The 18,901-nt window shown below is 40.8% G+C and overlaps 3 protein-coding genes across 3 annotated transcripts; 2 read left to right on the forward strand and 1 right to left on the reverse strand.

Moving 5' to 3' along the window:
* Positions 1-312: 312 nt before the first annotated feature.
* paox (polyamine oxidase) lies at positions 313-5,383 on the forward strand. The gene is made up of 10 exons (XM_068568115.1): positions 313-720; positions 1,723-1,899; positions 2,133-2,263; positions 2,406-2,593; positions 2,930-3,108; positions 3,222-3,391; positions 3,959-4,044; positions 4,155-4,267; positions 4,606-4,760; positions 4,844-5,383. The coding sequence occupies exons 1-10, from the start codon at positions 567-569 to the stop codon at positions 4,994-4,996; spliced, it is 1,506 nt and encodes a 501-aa protein (XP_068424216.1). The 5' UTR covers positions 313-566; the 3' UTR covers positions 4,997-5,383.
* A 986-nt stretch (positions 5,384-6,369) lies between these two features.
* mtg1 (mitochondrial ribosome-associated GTPase 1) lies at positions 6,370-11,041 on the forward strand. Its single transcript, XM_068568767.1, has 11 exons — positions 6,370-6,585; positions 6,976-7,040; positions 7,512-7,616; positions 7,713-7,799; positions 7,911-7,967; positions 8,853-8,943; positions 9,041-9,102; positions 9,206-9,302; positions 9,499-9,580; positions 9,889-10,001; positions 10,203-11,041. The coding sequence occupies exons 1-11, from the start codon at positions 6,483-6,485 to the stop codon at positions 10,298-10,300; spliced, it is 960 nt and encodes a 319-aa protein (XP_068424868.1). The 5' UTR covers positions 6,370-6,482; the 3' UTR covers positions 10,301-11,041.
* A 677-nt stretch (positions 11,042-11,718) lies between these two features.
* Positions 11,719-12,165, reverse strand: sprn (shadow of prion protein). Its single transcript, XM_068567994.1, has one exon. The coding sequence runs from the start codon at positions 12,163-12,165 to the stop codon at positions 11,719-11,721; it is 447 nt and encodes a 148-aa protein (XP_068424095.1).
* Positions 12,166-18,901: the final 6,736 nt, after the last annotated feature.

Here is an 18,901-nt window from a genome sequence, read left to right on the forward strand (position 1 = left end):
TGGTGACAGTCTTTGTTTCGCTATGAGTGGCTCATCTGAATGATGACAATAACTTTATTCCTAGCCATCAGCAGTGTATCACAGTGTTTAATTTCCTCCATTATAGCTCTCACAATAAAAGCCCGGTTCTAGCTTTTGAAAATCTTTACAGGAAGACATTAGGCATGTTCGTGATGAGCCAGTTCTGCGTACAATCGATCACCGGCGATCCACGTGCGGTTAAATTTGTGTCCGGCTTGCTCCCGCCTTGCTCTGACGTCATGCACACGTGGTCAACGATACTCTCACGAGAGCAAGGCGGCCGTCGATTTCAGAGCCGGGCGCTGCATACAAATCGGAGCAGGGAGTATTTTATTCCGTAACTTCCTGTTATTACGTTGAAGGCAGCTGAAAAATTGTCCGACAGTTTTTTGTCACCGCCTCCCGCAGCGGTCGCGTGCTCTCGTCCGGATTTCAGGCGATGCGCAGCTCTAACAAACGAGCCCGTTGTTTAAGTCACCGGTCTTTGCAACAGGAAGGACCGTTAACACGAAGTGATTGGCCGAGTCAATAGTACAGAACCAGGTATGTCTGTGAATGTGAACGCTAACGTAGTAATTATAGGAAGCGGGATATCAGGTGTAGCAGCGGCACACCGGCTCGTTAACGCTGGATTTCATCGTGTACGCATACTTGAAGCGACAGGAAGAAGCGGAGGAAGAATAAAAACTGGCACACTGGGTGAGTGACAGTACCATTTACAACTTTGACTGTAGAGTATCTTCTAGTTGTTTTTTGGCAAATTACCAAAAGACATGCTCTTGCAAAGTCTCAAAGTTATTTCCATTGCCTCGCAGGAAGTGTTGTGTAACCTCGCAATACGTTTTACTCCCTGCGATCCTGAAGAGCAAAGCTGAGCTCTCACATGAATAAATACAGAAACATAGAAACTTCTACTGTCACTACAACTATTTCCAATCAGATTTTTGGGACCTTACAGATTCAAGTATTGTTCAAACATATTTTTTTTCTTCTTTCTGAACTATGACCCGACTGAACTCTGTCTGCAATAAACTACAAGACTCAAAGTAGAAGTGCTGATATGATTATGGATTTACTACCCTATCATAAACGACCAACATTACAAGTGCTGTCTATAATGAAAATTAATTAACCTTAACTCTTAAATGTCTTTAAGCATTTACTAAACAGAAACTTGGAATAATTCAACTGAATGGGCAGAGCTCTTCACCATAGATGGTTCGGAGGTCTAACCCAGAAAAATAGTTCAACATGAGTTTTATACATCAACAATTATTATTGAAATTATGATTAATGCTCCTCCTAGTAGGGTGCCATCAGACAGGCCTTGGTGCTGTCTAGCACCTGTTGTTTGGCTGAGGCGATGAGAGCCAGAGTGAGAGCACAGAGGAAGAAAGAAAAGAAACAGAAACGCGAAACAATACAGAGATCAACCTGTTATTGTTCCACGGGTGGCGATGATCAGACTAGGTCAAGATGAACTTCTACAGTATTGCTCTACACATTGAAGAATAAAGCATTTATGACAAATTTCAAGGCACGAAAACGTGTAATAACATATGGTCCTTTCTAAATAAATATAATCTGATTGCATGTGTTTTCGGGTCCCATCTTTGATTCCTAATGTTTCGGTATCAATGTAATGACATTTCTTATGTAACATACTTTTTTCTGCAACCACAAAATATTTTCCACCTGCAGGTGATAATATTGTTGAGATAGGAGCAAACTGGATCCATGGACCATCCGAGGAGAACCCTGTGTTTCGTCTGGCCTGTAAGTACAGGCTCCTGGATCCGGAGGCCCTCGCCCCAGAGAACCAGGCCAAAGACTACGGAGGACATCCCCCCTTCGTCACCAACATTTTCTGCAGTTCAGGTCAAGTCAATTTCATTAATATAATAAGCATATAATATAATATTACGCATTTTGTAAAAATCTGGATAAGGGACAGTATAAAACTAATGTTTTCAGCAGAATAGAGCCAACCAAAAACTAAATGTATTGGTGAAGGTAGCAAGCATGTTTTATTGATTAATTACTGCAGTGTGAGAGTGTAACCTGATTATATTTACTTAATTAGTATTCTCTTTGTTGTGTAACGTTTTCAGGTCGGAAGCTGAATACTGACGACATGTATCAAACTCTGGAAATGTTCGCTGAGTTGATGAATGAAAGTTCAAAATTTGAGAGTCAAGGAGGAGAACCCTTGGCCTCTGTGGGAGATTTCGTTCGGTCAGAGGTATGTTTTTCTTAGTAACTTTTAGCTATCAATATCTGAGGTATTCCATCTCACTTCTTATTGATAATTAACTGCAATAAACCAAAACAATTCACTGCATCTTGTAATAATTAACAGTTGTTCTTGTTCTTGTCTGGTGCAGGTTCAACAACGAGCAGCAGAGGAGTGGAAAGATGTAGATGCAACCACCAGATCTCTGCGACAGTGTATGATCAGTAACATGTTGAAGTTGGAGTGCAGCATTAATGGTACTCACAGCATGGATGAGGTGGGCCTTGGGGCCTATGGCCTCTATAAAACTCTTCCTGGACTGGACTGTACATTCCCAGGGTTTGTACTCCAACATTGCTCCAACATCTAGTGTATCACTTTTCACCTTTGCCTGCCTCCTTGCTCACAGTGCTCCCAACCCAAATACCCATTCCTGCGTGTGGAGGGTCCACTTCACAGGCTAATAGATCCATATAATTATTTCATTATTTATTGGACGAGTCTCCATGGGTCAAATTTTGACTAACCAGACTCTCGCCAGCTAGCTTCCCTCCCAGCTCAGGCTGCATTTGGGGGGCCTTGCAGTGCACGTTAGCACGACACTGTTCTGTTAATTAATTGCTACAGCACACATGTGTATGTCCAAATTAACTTACACATAGTTGTCTTTCTCAGTGGCTATGAAGGTCTGGTAAAAAATGTGATGTCGGAGCTCCCCAGTGGTTTGGTGACCTACAATCAGCCTGTTCGCTGTGTCCACTGGAACAACACAGAAAAGAGAGAAGACCCTGTGACAATCGAGTGTGATGAGGAGAGGATCGTTGCTGATCATGTTATTGTCACAGTACCTTTAGGTAGACTCTGATTAAAGATTAGAAAACAAAAGATTTGATCAAACTCAAATATAAGATGCTGGTTTTAGTTACTTTTGATGTGTTAAATGATCAAATGTACACTGTTTGTTCAGGATACCTAAAGAAGCACCATTCAGCCCTGTTCAAGCCTCCTCTGCCTCTACACAAGCTGCACTCCGTCCAGAGACTAGGTTTTGGAACAACCAATAAAATATTTGTGGAGTTTGATGAACCATGGTGGGATGCTGACTGTGAGTTTATCCATCTTGTGTGGGAAGATGAGGTGAGATGTGCAGTCAATGAATAAAGCTATACACGTACTTTGTGCACACACACTGGACTCAATCACCTACAAAAATAGTATTCTATGCAAAAAATGAATGCCAACACAGCACTGCTCCTCACAAATGAGTGCAGGCTGACATCTCTGCCCATTCAACCCTTCAGTCAGTCACATAGTTCTACACAGCTGCCTTCCGGTAATCTGATTCTTCAGTCCCTGACTCCTCGGTTAGCTTATTCTCATCTCTTTCTGAAATATGTTTATGAGAGAAAAATAGAACAGCTTTGAGATTAGAAAGCAATAGACATGTTTCATCTTTGGATCACTAGAAATGTATTACCCTCCATCATAATTCAGCATGAGGGGTTGTTTGACCAGCAGGTTTAACACACATTTCAGGGTTAAATCACCAATTCGGGATCATAATTCACAACCATACACTGATGTCTTATTCTCCTCCTACAAATGTCCCAAATAGTTTGATGTTTATGCCGCGACAATTGATCACAAAATGTCGAACACATGCAATCATTTAAACACTTTGTTTCATCTCCTGTCATGTTTCAGGACGGCATGGTGGACAAGGTGACAGACATACAAAGGTCCTGGATAAGGAAGTTGTGTGCCTTCAATCTGCTCAAACCCACTGAAAGGTCGACAACTACAATTGATGATGCTTTCCTGTGTCGTTCTTGTGTTCAGTAGAAAATAACGGGTAAATACATTAATTGGGAATACAGTTCTGTTGTGGTTTAACTTTCAGGTATGGCCATGTTATGTGTGGTTGGATTGCTGGACATGAGTCAGAGTACATGGAGACACTGTCTGAACAAGAGGTCGCACACACTGTCACACAACTCTTCCGCAGATTTACAGGTGATGCTAATGAAATTACGGGCAACAGTTGTCCACCGTTTAGAGTGAATTATTTTATCTGCAGGATCTATGAGTTTCTTTTAAATATATATATATATATATATATAGATATATATATATATATATATATATATATATATATAGATATATATATATATATATATATATATATATATATATAGATATATATATCTATATATATATATATAGATATATATAGATATATATATCTCTATATATATAGAGAGATATATATATCTATATAGATATAGATATATATAAAGTAATTTTAGATTGAGCTCTTTTAGCACCCGCAGAATAACTGTGTGTGTGTTTAGGAAACCCAACCATCACTCCAAGGAGAATCATGCGCTCCCAGTGGTTCCATGACCCCTGGACATGTGGATCTTACAGTAACACAGCAATAGGCTGTTCAGAGCAGGACCTGGAGAACATGATGGAGCCCCTGCCTACAAAGGAATCTAAGTCACAAGTATCTATGTTCATACTCAAACACAGATTCACACATAATTAACCAAGAAATAAGACTCTTTAAAACTATTTCGTCTGTTTCAGCCCCTGCAGGTGTTATTTGCTGGAGAGGCTACTCATCCTAACTACTTCTCCACCGTTCATGGAGCTCTTCTCAGTGGGTGGAGAGAAGCTGACAGGCTCATCGCTCACTACTCCTCCATGAGTTCATCTGAGTTGTCTAAATCAAAACTTTAAAGGAATCTATGTTTCTTTGACAAAACATGATTTATCAAATTCATGGCTCAAATCTGCGAGTTGATTGTGGAGTGCTGTTGTTGATATAAAGCAGTGCCCAGACCAGTGAAGTGAGGTACTGCCTACCTGTCCAGTGCATTAAAATATAAGTGGGCTTGGACAAGAAAATGAATTGCTACAATAAGGAAATTTTCATGAAATAAGTTAAGAATACAACTTTTAATTCCTGATGAAAGGGTTTTTTGTATAGAAAACAAAAAGTTAGCTTAAAGTTGCACAGTAATCCAGTTTTACAAATCAAGTTAACGCTAGAATTAGTAGTGATCTTACAAAATGGTCGCCTTTTTTTGATTAGATTCTATGCAGTTTTCTTATGTATTGAATGAAATATCAGATTATATTGATAAAATATATTTGTTTGAATAAACTATTTCAACAGTTCTGTTCAGTCAATGAGTTAATAAATTACCACATGAAGGTGCAACAAATATTTATAAAGTTGCATCTTACATATAAAAAAAGTTTAGTAATTGTTTTATTGTTTGTAACTGACCATATTTTGTTTTAAATTTGCTCCTGTAAAATCATAGTTGGCCCTCGAAAGAGCGGTTGGACTGGAGAACCTTAAATAACTATTGATTTAATTAATATAAACATTACAAGCCAAAGCTGCACAGTGAGACCTCACTGACAAACTTTCCAAAAAACTTTTTGTCAGAAGAAAGTTTTGCAAACACAAACTCTCATGTTAGATTTGAAAAGGTAAAATATATCACAGAGAACAGAAAATGGTTGGTCTCGGGGGAACACCAGACTATATGACATATTTGTTCTTAAGAAGCAAGCAACTGTCTAATTTGATTGGAAGCCAGAAAAGCATGTAAAAAATATAAAACATAAGTAGTATGCAGGAACAGACCACCAGAAAATTTATCTGAAATGTTAATTTAACCTTAGGTGAGGAATTTTGACAGCCCATTACTTGAAATAATGATAATAATGAATAGATAGAGTTGGTAAGAGCTAACTAAGTGTTACCCCAGCATAGTAGAAACACCTTGATTTTGGTAGGCGGCTGCAATTATATGGTAAAAGAAGAATAATGTGTATGAGTCATGGTGTTTTAGCATTTGTTGCCCCTTTAAAGCGTCTTTGTGTACTATGAAAAGCGCTATATAAGTTGAAACTATTATTGTATTTCCTTCCTGCACAATAGAGGTTCAAAAGATAGTCGTTGAAGTGATTAATGTATGCATCCTGCGGGTGGCAGTAGGACCATCATTAGCGTGTACACTGCGAAGAATTCAACAGAAGAAGAAGAAGTCACCGGAACGGAGTTGCTTGACGGGAGATTCGAGTCGGACTGTAAACAGTGAAGTACACCGTCAAAAAAAAGCAGCGAGCTGCTTTGTCGCCAGTCGGTCAAAGTAAAACTGTCTTGAACACAAACAAAAGCTAGACGCAGATACGTAGACAAGCAGCAGCCATGAAACTGTACCACGCGCTGCGTCATGTCGGCCAGTTCAGGACTGGGTTTGACTTTGGGGCACGGGAAGTGGCTCACTGGTTCCCCGGACACATGGCTAAAGGTGACACCGTCGATTTAACTTATCTCCAGAGTATATCAAATTGTGCATTTTGAGTATACATTTGTGAGAGGAAAGCAAGCATCCCGTCGCAATGTAATGCAAGTCAAAGGGCACATAACTGCTGTAATAATTGCATCGCTTTTGTTGTTTCGTTCATCACTGCACATAAATTATATACACTTAATATCCACTGCTTATACTTTGCATTTTTGCACTTTCTCTATTGTTTAATTGTCCTAAATTTAATATGCTCTGCTGTTCTGTTTTGTTTTATATATTGAATATTTTTCATACCTTATATCATTGTGTCTTCGACATAAATTGCTTGCTGCTGCCACAAATTTCCCCTTAAAGTGACAGTCAATAATAGTTTCATCTAACCGTTTACAGGACTCAGGCAGATGAGAGCCAGCCTCAAGGGTGTCGACTGCGTCGTAGAAATCCATGATGCCAGAATATCCTTTATTTTTGTACGTCAAAATAAAGTGACATCCTATTTTTGATCTACATATGTAAAGGACATATTGTTATGTCATTACGTATTTTGTACACTTAAGAAACACACTGCAGCAAAACAGTCAAGGAGAAACACCACAACTAATAAAATTGAGAGAATCCCAAAACAAATCATAAAAGCGTGATCAGATGATGTGAGGTAAAGTGAGCAGAATGGTAGAAGGACATATTATGATTTACAGATTACAGAGTGTAAGAGCCCGGACAACAACATGTTTGATTGAATGCTGACCTTGATACAACCATCAGGAAAGTGTTGACCAGAAGCCATAAGGGGGGCACAGTGATAATTGAGATATAGTTCTTTATTCTTAACTTCAGTTAAAATCCTAGCATTTTACATCTTTTTTTTTTTTTTTTACTGAAGCGGTGAAATCAGAACGGTGGGATTTTTCTTTAACATTATGGACATCCCCTTCTCTGGAAGAAACCCGGTGTTTCAGGAAACTCTAGATGTCAGACCCCACCTGCTAATTCTAAACAAGATGGACCTCGCCGATCTGTCCAACAAGCAGGTACAAAGTCTTGCTGTTGTTTTCACACAGCCACACGTCATCAGCCTGTTATAAAGTACTTGTACATACAATGTCTTCTTTTCATTTGCCCTGCAGAGAATCATGCAGAAGCTAGAAAGAAATGGGGTGAAGAATGTTCTCTTCACAGACTGTTTAAAACAGAGAGATGACAACGTCAAAACGGTAAAGGTCATCTTCTCTGAATACTCAACATTCGACTGTTTGCAGAATTTTTTCACAGCTGTTATAAAATAAAAAATGACAAGCAAAATAATCCTATTCTTTTTTCTGTAGTTGGTGCCGATGGTAGTGGAAATTATTGAGAGCAACCCACGCTTTAACAGAGATGAGGTATGCTTACTCCAGACAGTTATATATATATAATATATGTTGGTTTAAACTTTAAGAGTAGTAAGCTAAGTAATGAGACGCCAATAAGCATTTTACAGCAGTCTGGACTTTCTGCCATAGAAACAGTGTCCTCACGGTTCCTAAACAACTTCAAACATAATGTATGGTTACGTATCACACAACATAACGTATAAAAACATATCTGCAACAAGCTTTATTTGATATAAGAGGTATAAAACATTGGAATAGCCAATAATAAAATAAGTCATACCCTAACGGAGCCATAATTATTGTGTTAGAAAAATTCACTCGACGCCTTGGAGTCAAATCATTAACACAGGAACATTTATTCTTCGAAGAAGGAGCAGAGACAGAGACACAATGTGTTACTTTACTAATTGCATATCAAAATCTGCTCAAAGATGTCTCAAAAGACCACCTCTTAAATACACATCATGACCTACTTAAAAAACCCTCATGACGTCTTTGGCCTAATCGTGAACCTTTCCCCCGTCATCACATAGAGTGGTTTGTAAGAAATGGTCATATGATAACAAAGGAAATGCACGTTCTTCCAGACAGAAACCTACAATTTCCCCAGTCTCATTGCTATCAGGAGACGTGCCAAGTGTGTGTGTAATATAAAACAGATACAGTTAAATGAGAAGTCAGAATATAACAGTGAAACATTAACTGATTAAGCATAAATATGTTACTGCTCACCAAAATTTTGATGTGATTCAAATGTGTCTTTTCTATTGTCTCAGTGGAGATGAATCCAGCTGGAACCATTTATTTACAGTATTTTCCTCAATATTTCTATTTCTAAGGTGTTGGAGGCAAATGTGTTGCCTGTGCTTTAACTTTGGCATGTAAATATTTCAGAATACAAATTTTTGCCTGATGGTGATTGGAGTGCCTAACGTGGGGAAGTCATCTCTTATTAACTCCCTGAGACGAACAAACCTGAAAAAAGGTTTGTGTGATAAAGTAGTGGATAATTGTTAAACGTTGATTCTCTATAATCGTCTTCTCTGTAATAAAAATTTGGTTTAATTATACACCAATTCCAGGTCGTGCATCTCGAGTAGGTGGGGAGCCAGGTATAACAAAAGCAATCCTGACGAGAATTCAGGTGAGTGTTGATCACATGTTTGTCACTGTGTATGTTTGTGTGTTCATGGGTTCATAGTTTGTGTGCGCATCTGCAAAGTATTTATTTTTTTCTTTGTCCTCAGGTGTGTGAACGACCCATAGTGCACCTGTTGGACACACCAGGGGTCTTGCCTCCTAAGATTGAGAGTGTTGAAACGGGCATGAAGCTGGCTTTATGTGGTGAGCAGAAGAGGATTATTGCTCTTTTCTTGGACCAACATAACAGTTACTGTCATTCAAGAAACCATGTGGAAACTTTGTTGTGCTGTGGAATTGCTGTCACATGTGTCTGTATATAATAGTGCTGTTATTTATGCAGTCACATATACAAACTATGTACTCAACAAATATTTTGATATTTTCCTTCCTTCTTTAGGAACTATTCTGGACCATCTCGTGGGTGAAGACATTATTGCTGACTACCTTCTCTATTCTTTGAACAGGCTAGGGAAGTTCAGGTATGATTTAATCAACTTGTACATGGTCAGCGCTTCTGAAATAAGATGATATATCTATATGTACAATTAGGTTTACAGACACTCTCTCCAAGTCCTTTCACTTGCTTTTTAAGTGTAATTTATTGGCCAAAAAGAGACAGTCTGCACAAAATACATAGTTAAAGATGAATTTGATTGATAGCATTATTTAATCTTTTTCATTTTAATTTATGTTCTAAATGATTTAAAATAATGCAGGGTTCATATAATGGTAGCCCTGCTTCACATTAGGGTGAATGTTTATTGTATGTGTGTGTGTTTTTATGTAGTTATGTGGAAAAATACGACCTCAAAGAGCCAAGCGATGACATCCAGCATGTCCTCAAACGCATTGCTATAAAACTTGGAAAGACGCAACGGGTCAAAGCCATTACTGGAGTGGGTAAGAAAGTAATATTCATACAGTTGCTGCTGCTACATACAGTATAAGTGATTTTATATCTGTGAGCCTCATTGAGTTAAAGGAATAGAATGATATTTTGGAAAATAAACGTATTTACTTTTTTGCCAAGAGTGTGATCACCATCATTTCAGATATGAGATAGCTCTCAAAATGAAACTCTTTGTTCCTCGTCTCTTTCAGGAAATATCTCCATCACTGTCCCAAACTACTCAGCAGCAGCTTACGATTTCATAAGAACCTTCAGGAAAGGAGAGCTCGGACATGTAATGCTGGACTGACCTCATACATCTTGATGAAGACAATAGGAGATGGGTTTGGGGTTTTACCTAATTGCCCTCAACCTGGAAGGATTTATATTTAACCAATGTTGTCAGGGGAAGTTTATCAGTTGAAAGCATGAGGTCATCATGCTTTTAACGTTTTGGGGACATGATGCAGTCTGCTTTTGGATAATGTACAAAGCGCTGGATCCTTCGCAAATAAAATGATTCAACTTGATTCAAGTAAGACATTTTTTTAATTTTATATGACACAGATATCTGAAATGGTGTAAACAGGATATTTATTTGCATAAAGACAGTAATAACAAATCTGTTATGTAAAAGTGTTGGAGTATGTGATAGAGTGCACTTATTGATATGGAACATATGTTGCTCCTGAGTGTCTACTGCAGGTTGAAAGCTCCTCTGGAATGATGTACATACCACCAGAGACATGAAAAACTGTGAGAGCAGCAGTTTGTTTCCTAGCATCCCTCCCAGCAATGATGTGGTTCATACACAGATCTGAGATTTTTTTTTACATTTCAGGTGTTATAAAAGGGTATAAATTGCACAGACGTTTCAGATGCTTGTGGAAATACAGTTTAACTTTCTCAATGGACACTGCTCTCATTTGCCTTGTCTTATGGTTAAGAATCATCTTATGGCTATTGGCACCAGTGACTACGGTCAAAAAGGACAGAGGGCGTATGATGTTGCGATCGTAAAAGCCCCCTGAGGTTATTTTGTGATTTGTGATGTTGACCTATCTAAATACAATTTACATGACTACCACTATAAATATATGTTTTGTGTGAATACAGTCTTGACATTAAGTTTTGTAGAAGGAAAACGGTTACAAATTGCAATCCCCCCCCCCCCCCCCCCAATTTCCAACAAAAAGTTGTGGCTTTATATTTAGACCAACATCTGCTAATATACACCCCAGTCCTACTGAGCAGTGATGCTGGTCATTCACTGCACTTTGTGTTGTTTATGAAAATAGAGATTTTTAAGATACGATTAAGTTTTGGCAATAATAAATTTGGCAGCTCGTGATTTGATTACACTCTAAAACATGTATTTTTTTTTTTTGCTAAAACAATTACAAAAATTGGATCTCAGAATCAAGCTTTAGGGAAGGAAACTAATTGTTCTTGAGCTCTGACCCAATAATCTGTCCCACACTGTTTTGACTAAACCGCACTCTTGTAGTGGTGATATGTCACGTTGAATACTGTGTTGGTAATGTACATTTGTCCGTTGGTATAGATAATTATGTGTAAAAACATACAGTAGAGGTTATTCTAATTGTTGAGTCCTTCCACTGGTCTTTTCAGTGCAGGTTCCAGGTCAGTCGTGCACATTATGTTCAGATCCAGACCAGAAACTCAATCCTAGACTAAATCAAACATAAGATGAACATCTACAGTACGCTATCCAGTAAAAGTCCATATTCGAGGGGAAAATGTTGCAATAATGATAGACACCAATTGAGACAGAGAAAATCCATTTTGTGTTGAGCTGGACATTTGTGCATCAAAGTAATTGGTCCTGTTGTAGTAATCCAGCTCTTCATCTGTGCTGTCGGCGTTGCTGCGGCGGTAGGCAGAGGCGTACCATTTATCAGCTGATAATGCCACCGCCACCGCTGCCCCTGCTGCTGCTGCACTTGCCACCCTCACGGGGGAGGACCGGGCTGTCGACCTGTAGCGAGAGCGGGTCCCACCATAGGCGCCTCCTCTCCCCGTCGTGGGGCTCCGGGAGTGGGATCCTCGAGACGAGCCCCGGGAACCTCCACGACCGCCCTTGGACAGCACCGGCTCACAAAAGAAAGCAGAAAGCAGCAGGCAAGTCCAGCATGTCGCCACCACCTGGTTCATTCCTGACATCTGGGCAGGAAGAATACACAATGGTGCACATCTTAGGCCTACCTGCGGTGGTTTCACTGCACATAAAAAGTGTAAAATGGAGAAATTATCCATCTGTCTCCATCTGAATGTTTTAAAACAATAACCTATCTTTTGATTCTGGGTGGCAGAACATTTCCGCAAACAGTTGAAACCATGCTTTTTATTTTCACTAATCGATTTTTTATACAACACAGAAACATCATCCTAAACCGGTGTGACATAATATGCTGTAAACACCACTCAGATGACTAAATGTGACATCTTGTAGTGTTCATATTGCTGTTTGGTAAAGACACCTTTTTTATATTGCAGATTGCCCCTTGCCATTAAAGTAGGTCAGTTTATAAATAAATATGCTCACCAGATAACATTGCTGTTTTTAGCTTTCAGCATATACGATGAAGTAACATTCCTTCCATGGAAGATTATGAAAAAAAGGCAAAAGATGGCAATTGTTAATACCTAATAGGCCATCATCCTTATATGTCAATATTGAGTTCTAATGGCACTGTGGCAGCTCCTCTTTTCATTATTACACGTACGATGATATCAATAAAACGTTTTGCAAATGCATGCATGCATGATGTTCATTTCACGGTATTCTCATAAATTAGCCTGTACGCTACTAGTGTAGCCTGCAGGAATTACACCACCATTTACAAATAAACGAATTGCATTCGTAAACATCCACGTCCTCGACCATACTGGTTGCTGCTTACCTTATTTTCCTGTGATTTTGTCTTTGGCTATGTTATGTTTTGGCAATCGAAGGAAAGAAGAAAGGGGATTGTCACGGACGATGCAGGCTCGTTCATGAAGATGACTGCGGGCACGCGCAGCGCACTCACACGGGCGCATCTAGTGATCACTAAATACTGGGATGCTGTCAGATGAGTTTCATATAATCTTATTCTAGATTATGTATTGACTATGTATTTCTCCGTCTCTTAAGGTTAACCTTAAGATAAAATGTTGCTAACGGTGTTTGGTTTCCCTCGAAATGCGTGAAGAAGGTTCCAGCTCCGTTTCGATGACCATAATCAATAACTTAATAGCATTCTCACTTTATAGAATTCCCATATTTTTACCAAATATATGTATCTGTTCATTTTATATATTTTTGTTTTTTGTTTTTAAACTATGCAGTATAAGTATATGTAACACTTTACCAGATATTCTAACATGGTGCTATTGAAATGATCTAATATATATATATATATATATATATATATATATATATATATATATATATATATATATATATATATGTAACCACTGTGAGATGTCTCCTGGCTGAAATGACTCTCTCGGAGCTGGATTCGTTCTTGCAACACCGTTTTATTCACGTGTCTGTGTTATGGAAGGACAAACATGTAAGGCTTCTGTGGACAGCGTGATGCCTCGTGCAAGAATCCTCTGGTAACTGAGGATTTTCCATTAACACATTCAACAGTGATCGTATAGTGATCGGTTTTAACATGGAAATAAAATAAATGAACAGAACAGAAAATGGATTTGTAAAATACAAATACAATTACAAAAATGAAACATCACAGCAATATAAAAAGCTACTGTACATACCTGTGTTATGGAAGGACAAACATGTAAGGCTTCTGTGGACAGCGTGATGCCTACAAAGACGGCATCGCGTTAGCATTAGCGTATTAGCGACGTAGCGAGTTGCTAATAACATTCATACGGACAATGAGAAGAAAACAAGTAGTCAACTTAATAAAAAACAAAGGCGAATACGATAACTTTTCATACAACAGAAACAGCTCAACTCTCACATACTTTTACAACAAACTAATACAAACTTTTCCACAGACAGTCAGACATGTTACCTCGTGCAAGAATCCTCTGGTAACTGAGGATTTCCCACGGTCCTTTGCGGATATATGGGACACAGGTACACATTTACAACAGCAGGTGGCACAGTTTTCCTTTTTAGCTGGATTTATAATGCATCCTTTTTAACCATGTTACATACACCCCCCATAAATCCTGCTAAATTGGGGCACACAAAATAAAATAAACAAAACCCAAAAGATACCATTTCCAAAACTCCAGTTGCATAGCCATAAGAGCACAAACTAGTTCAAATCAGTTAAAAAAAACTATCCACTCGGAATTAAGTCGGCAAAGGGATCGGCCAATCCCCCTACCAACACAGACTCAAAAGATGCCGTGTACACCTCTCATATGACGAACACTGCTCTATGACAAACAACTGTAAAACACTTCAGTCAAGTGTAAAACAAAACAAAAACTCAAATCAGTCAGCAATCTGACCAAAAAACATGTCCTTCATAAAAGAAAAAAAAAAAAAAGAATCAACTGATGACACTTAGTCATCTACAATCTGTTCATTTACTTCACAAATGAGTCTAACTGGAGGTTTTACAGGTCTACCTGCCCTAGTGTGAAGTGGAGGCGGCTGTGTGCAATCTACCTGGTCCTGTGTGAGTGCACCTAACTGTGTGTTATCTGCCTGTTCAGGGATGTGGATCTGTATAGCTTCCTCTGCTAGAGGCTGGGAAAGGGCATCCTGTGACACCACATATTCAGCAGCGGTTTCAGGCAACTGTGCAGCTTGTACTGAAGGTTCTGGAGTAGTCACAACTTCACTCACAGCATGAGGAACCACAGTCACACCAGTCTCAGAGGGTGGAGCGCTTCCAGCCACAATAGAAGAACAATCAGGTTGGCTGGCTGTGGCGTCCCCATCACTGGCATCATCCATCTGTCGGAGCCAGTCGATTGTCTTTGACACACTGTCTTGTACAGCAACAGAGAGCGCTGGGTCACTTTGTCCACTTCCAGCAACTGACGAGCAGCTCGACTCCAAGGCGTCGTCACCTCCCATAGGGAGAAAACTCACAGGGAGTAGGAGGTTTCTATGAACAACTTTTTCCCTTGACGTTGCAGGATCTCTGATGCTGTACACATTAATCCCAGGCCTCACAGACACAACTTCATACACTGTAGAATCCCATTTGTCTGCTATTTTTCTCTTGCCCTTCTCACCGCGATTTGCAAGCAAGACTCTGTCACCAACAGTGAGGGGCGACCCTTTTGCTTTGCGGTTGTAGTTCTTCGCCTGACGAGTCTGTTCTGTCCGACTGTTCAGCCGGGCAATACGTGAAGCTTCAGATAGGTCATGTTTCAAGCGAGAGACAAACTCATGATGGTCGACTACAGCACCATTAGGGAGGGCATGCTGGAACACAACGTCAACAGGTAGACGCGGAATCCTCCCAAACATGAGAAAGAAAGGTGCAAAACCCGTTGTCTCGTGTTCAGTGCAATTGTAGCAGAATGTCAGCATCTGAAGCATTTGTGGCCACCTGGCTTTGGACTGGGGCGGTAGGGCCCTTATCATGTTTCCAAGAGTCCTGTTGTATCGCTCGACAACTCCATTCCCCATAGGATGGTACGGGGTTGTATGTGACTTCTGAATGCCAGACATCTCCAGGAGCTCTTTAATGAGATGACTCTCAAAATTAGCTCCCTGATCCGAATGGATGCGTTTAGGGAACCCATATATGCAGAAAAAGTCATTCCAGAGACGACGGGCAACCTGCTTCGCTGACTGATTTTTGCATGGGAACGCGTGTGCCATTTTGGAAAAGTGATCTGTGATGACTAAAACATCCACACACTTCTTGTCAGTCTGCTCAGCAGTCCAAAAGTCAATACATACTAGTTCCATTGGTTCAGAGGTGCAAATGCTTTCAAGAGGAGCACGGCCATTAGGCTCTGGAGTCTTTCCAACCACACATCGAAAGCAGTTTCTCACGTGATCGATGATGTCACGTTCCATCCCGATCCAAAAGAACCTCTGTCTGGCGAGAGAAAGCGTGCGTGCTTGCCCTTGATGACCTGCTGAGTCGTGGAGGCCATTGAGGACTTGGGCCTTCAGGGAATCTGGAACAACAACCTGGTGAATTGTCATGTTCATTTGTCTGTCTTTCTTCACCTTATACAATATGCCACCTTTTATCGAGAGTTTGGGCCATTGTCTTAACAGTTTTATCACAGCGCGAGACTCGCCAGCACGTTCACGCCTAGAGGGTCTCCTGCGACGCTGGACATAAAACAAGGCTCTACTCAAGACATCATCCTGCCCTTGCAGATTTACAAGTTCACTCCTTGGCAGTGAATCGAATTGGTTGACATCAGCAAGCTGGAGACTAACTGGTCCTGTTCCTCTCACTTGACTAACACCTCCAGAGTCATGTGCATCCAACACCGCACAGACATCTTGTGAAGAGAGGGACCCTTGTGTAGGAGGTGGACTGACAGTAGTTCCCTCCTCAGACTGATCAACAACCAACTGGCAGTTAGTAGTACATCTGAATGCATCTTGTACTGTCCTATCTACCATCCCGTTTATATGGCTCAGTAACAAGGAATAGGGTTCAGTTACAAGACGATGGCCTATGCATGACTGGACAAATGGTTCCCTACTCAGTGCATCGGCAACCACGTTTTTTGGGCCAGGGACATAGTTTAGGTCAAAACTGAATGCTGCAAGCTTTGAAACCCATCTTTGTTCACATGCATCTAACCTCGGCTTCGTCAAGATGTATGTTAATGGATTATTATCTGTCCAGACTGAGAAACTTCGCCCTTTCAACCAATGGCTAAATTTGTCGCAGACCGCCCATTTGAGTGCAAGAAACTCTAGCCGATGTGCTGGATAGTTCAGTTGGGAGTGTGACAGTGTCTTGCTGGCAAATGCTACTGGTCTAGCAATCTTTCCATCAGGAGGTAACTGTGAGAGCACAGCTCCAAGGCCATCAAAGGAGGCATCAACAGCAAGGATGAATGGCGCGTTAAAATCTGGATGGGCTAATGTGACACTGTGCACAAGCTCATGTTTCAAAGCTCTGAATGCTTCTCTGCACTCATCAGTCCAGTCCGTCAGGGACAGTTTAACGTGGCCCTTTTTGAATTTAGGTTTATGGTCTCTCCCTCTTTTGTGTGGCGTTGCAGGCTCAGCTACAAGGTTGAACAGTGGCTTAGCTTTAGCTGAACATCCCTCAATAAAGTGATGGTAGTAGAGAACCATTCCCAAGAAAGATCTGATTTTCTTAGCACATGGTATTTTCCCATCAGACTCCATTAGATCAGTTTCCTGCACATCATTTATAGCCTGCACTTTACTCGGGTCTGTCATAACACCATCTCCACATATGATGTGTCCCAAAAACTTAACAGACCGGCGAAGGAAGTGGCACTTCTTAGGTGAGAGCTTCAAGTTGTTAGTAGCAAGACGTGAGAAAACCATTTGCAGACGCTCAAGAGCAACTTGTTCGGATGGAGCAAAAACCATAAGGTCATCCAGGTAGCATAAGAGGCTTGTGAAGTTCTCATCGCCAAAGATGGACATCATCATTCGCATGAAAGTGGCAGGACTGTTCGTAAGACCCTGGGGCATTCTGTTGTACTCATGGAGACCGAATGGGGAGGAAAACGCCGTGTATTTCTTGTCGTCCTCATGCATTCTGACATTGTAGAACCCTGATGTGAGGTCCATCGTGGAAAAGAACACATTGCCACCCAGAGCAGCAAGGGCGTCTGTCTGATGAGGCAACGGATGTGCGTCCTTCACTGTTCTGGCATTTAACCACCTGAAGTCATTGCAGATGCGAAGATCACCAGTCGGCTTGGCAACTAGGACGAGAGGCGATGCATACTCGCTCTGAGACTTACGAATTATCCCCAATTCCTCCATCTCATTCAGAGCTGTACGAAGCTTGTCATAATGGCACGGTGGGACCCGCCTGTATGGAAGTCTGAAGGGCTTGTCATCTACCAAGCGGATTCTGTGGACAAAATCTGTTGCCTCCCCACAGTCCATTTTGTGTCTTGAAAACGTTGACTCGTACTGCTCGATGAGCCGCAGCAGCTTATCCTTCCACTCAAGAGAAACTTCACAAGATGAGAGATCCACATCCTGCAGGCCCATGTCACTCAGGATGCGTGATATCTCCACTTCCGACCTTGGTGAAGGTGGTGAGCTCTGTGTGAATTGCACGCTGGATTGGATGTGATCTGGTTCAGGTAAGTCCTGCACAGAAAGACAGGGGGACACATCTGCTACCTTGGCATTTCTTTTAATGGTGAGAGGCTTGTCTGTAGGATTCACCATTTTGACTGGAACACAGCCATCTCCCCATAAGGTAGTAACAACTCTCCCCACCAAAACTTGTGCAGGCCTGGCTTTGGACTGAGTGGGTTCTATGAGGACCGTATTCCCCACTCCAGAGATGTCAGATGCAGGCAGCTTAGCCCACACTAAATGTTCAGACATCGGCTGTAGAGTGACACATCTTTTGAGTTTAGCCGTGCCGATTCTGTTTGGCATTGCACCGCTCTCCCATCCCTCAGAGTTGGACAGCAGGGATGCTAAAAAAGGTAACTCGTTATTCAGAGCACTGTCCACTGGAGATGTGATGTTCCCGCCACTAACAGTCTCTTTCATCTGTGGAATGAGCCATTTGATAGCGTTGCTCCCGAGAATCATCTCATCAGTTTGGCCTGGCACCACTAGAACAGGAATTATCACTTTGTAGCCATAAACTGATGCAGTGAGGTCATACATGGCAGAAGGTGTGACAAGGTGACCACCACATCCAACAATGACAAAGTCCTCAGCTGATTTCTTTTCAATGTTGGGGATGGACTGTGAAAGTTTTGT

This window comes from Clinocottus analis, unplaced genomic scaffold, assembly GCF_023055335.1.
Source record: "Clinocottus analis isolate CAN_PGR_092001 unplaced genomic scaffold, fCliAna1.0.p SCAF_8, whole genome shotgun sequence".
NCBI classification, from domain to species: domain Eukaryota; kingdom Metazoa; phylum Chordata; class Actinopteri; order Perciformes; family Cottidae; genus Clinocottus; species Clinocottus analis.

Coding starts and splice junctions, on each gene's coding strand:
- mtg1 (XM_068568767.1), top strand. CDS start 6,483: ATGAAACTGTACCACGCGCTGCGTCATGTCGGCCAGTTCAGGACTGGG. Junction 7,800..7,910: donor GAGATGACAACGTCAAAACG/GTAAAGGTCATC, acceptor TTTTTTCTGTAG/TTGGTGCCGATGGTAGTGGA. Junction 9,103..9,205: donor CAATCCTGACGAGAATTCAG/GTGAGTGTTGAT, acceptor CTTTGTCCTCAG/GTGTGTGAACGACCCATAGT.
- paox (XM_068568115.1), top strand. CDS start 567: ATGTCTGTGAATGTGAACGCTAACGTAGTAATTATAGGAAGCGGGATA. Junction 721..1,722: donor AATAAAAACTGGCACACTGG/GTGAGTGACAGT, acceptor TTCCACCTGCAG/GTGATAATATTGTTGAGATA. Junction 4,761..4,843: donor CAAAGGAATCTAAGTCACAA/GTATCTATGTTC, acceptor CGTCTGTTTCAG/CCCCTGCAGGTGTTATTTGC.
- sprn (XM_068567994.1), bottom strand. CDS start 12,165: ATGAACCAGGTGGTGGCGACATGCTGGACTTGCCTGCTGCTTTCTGCT.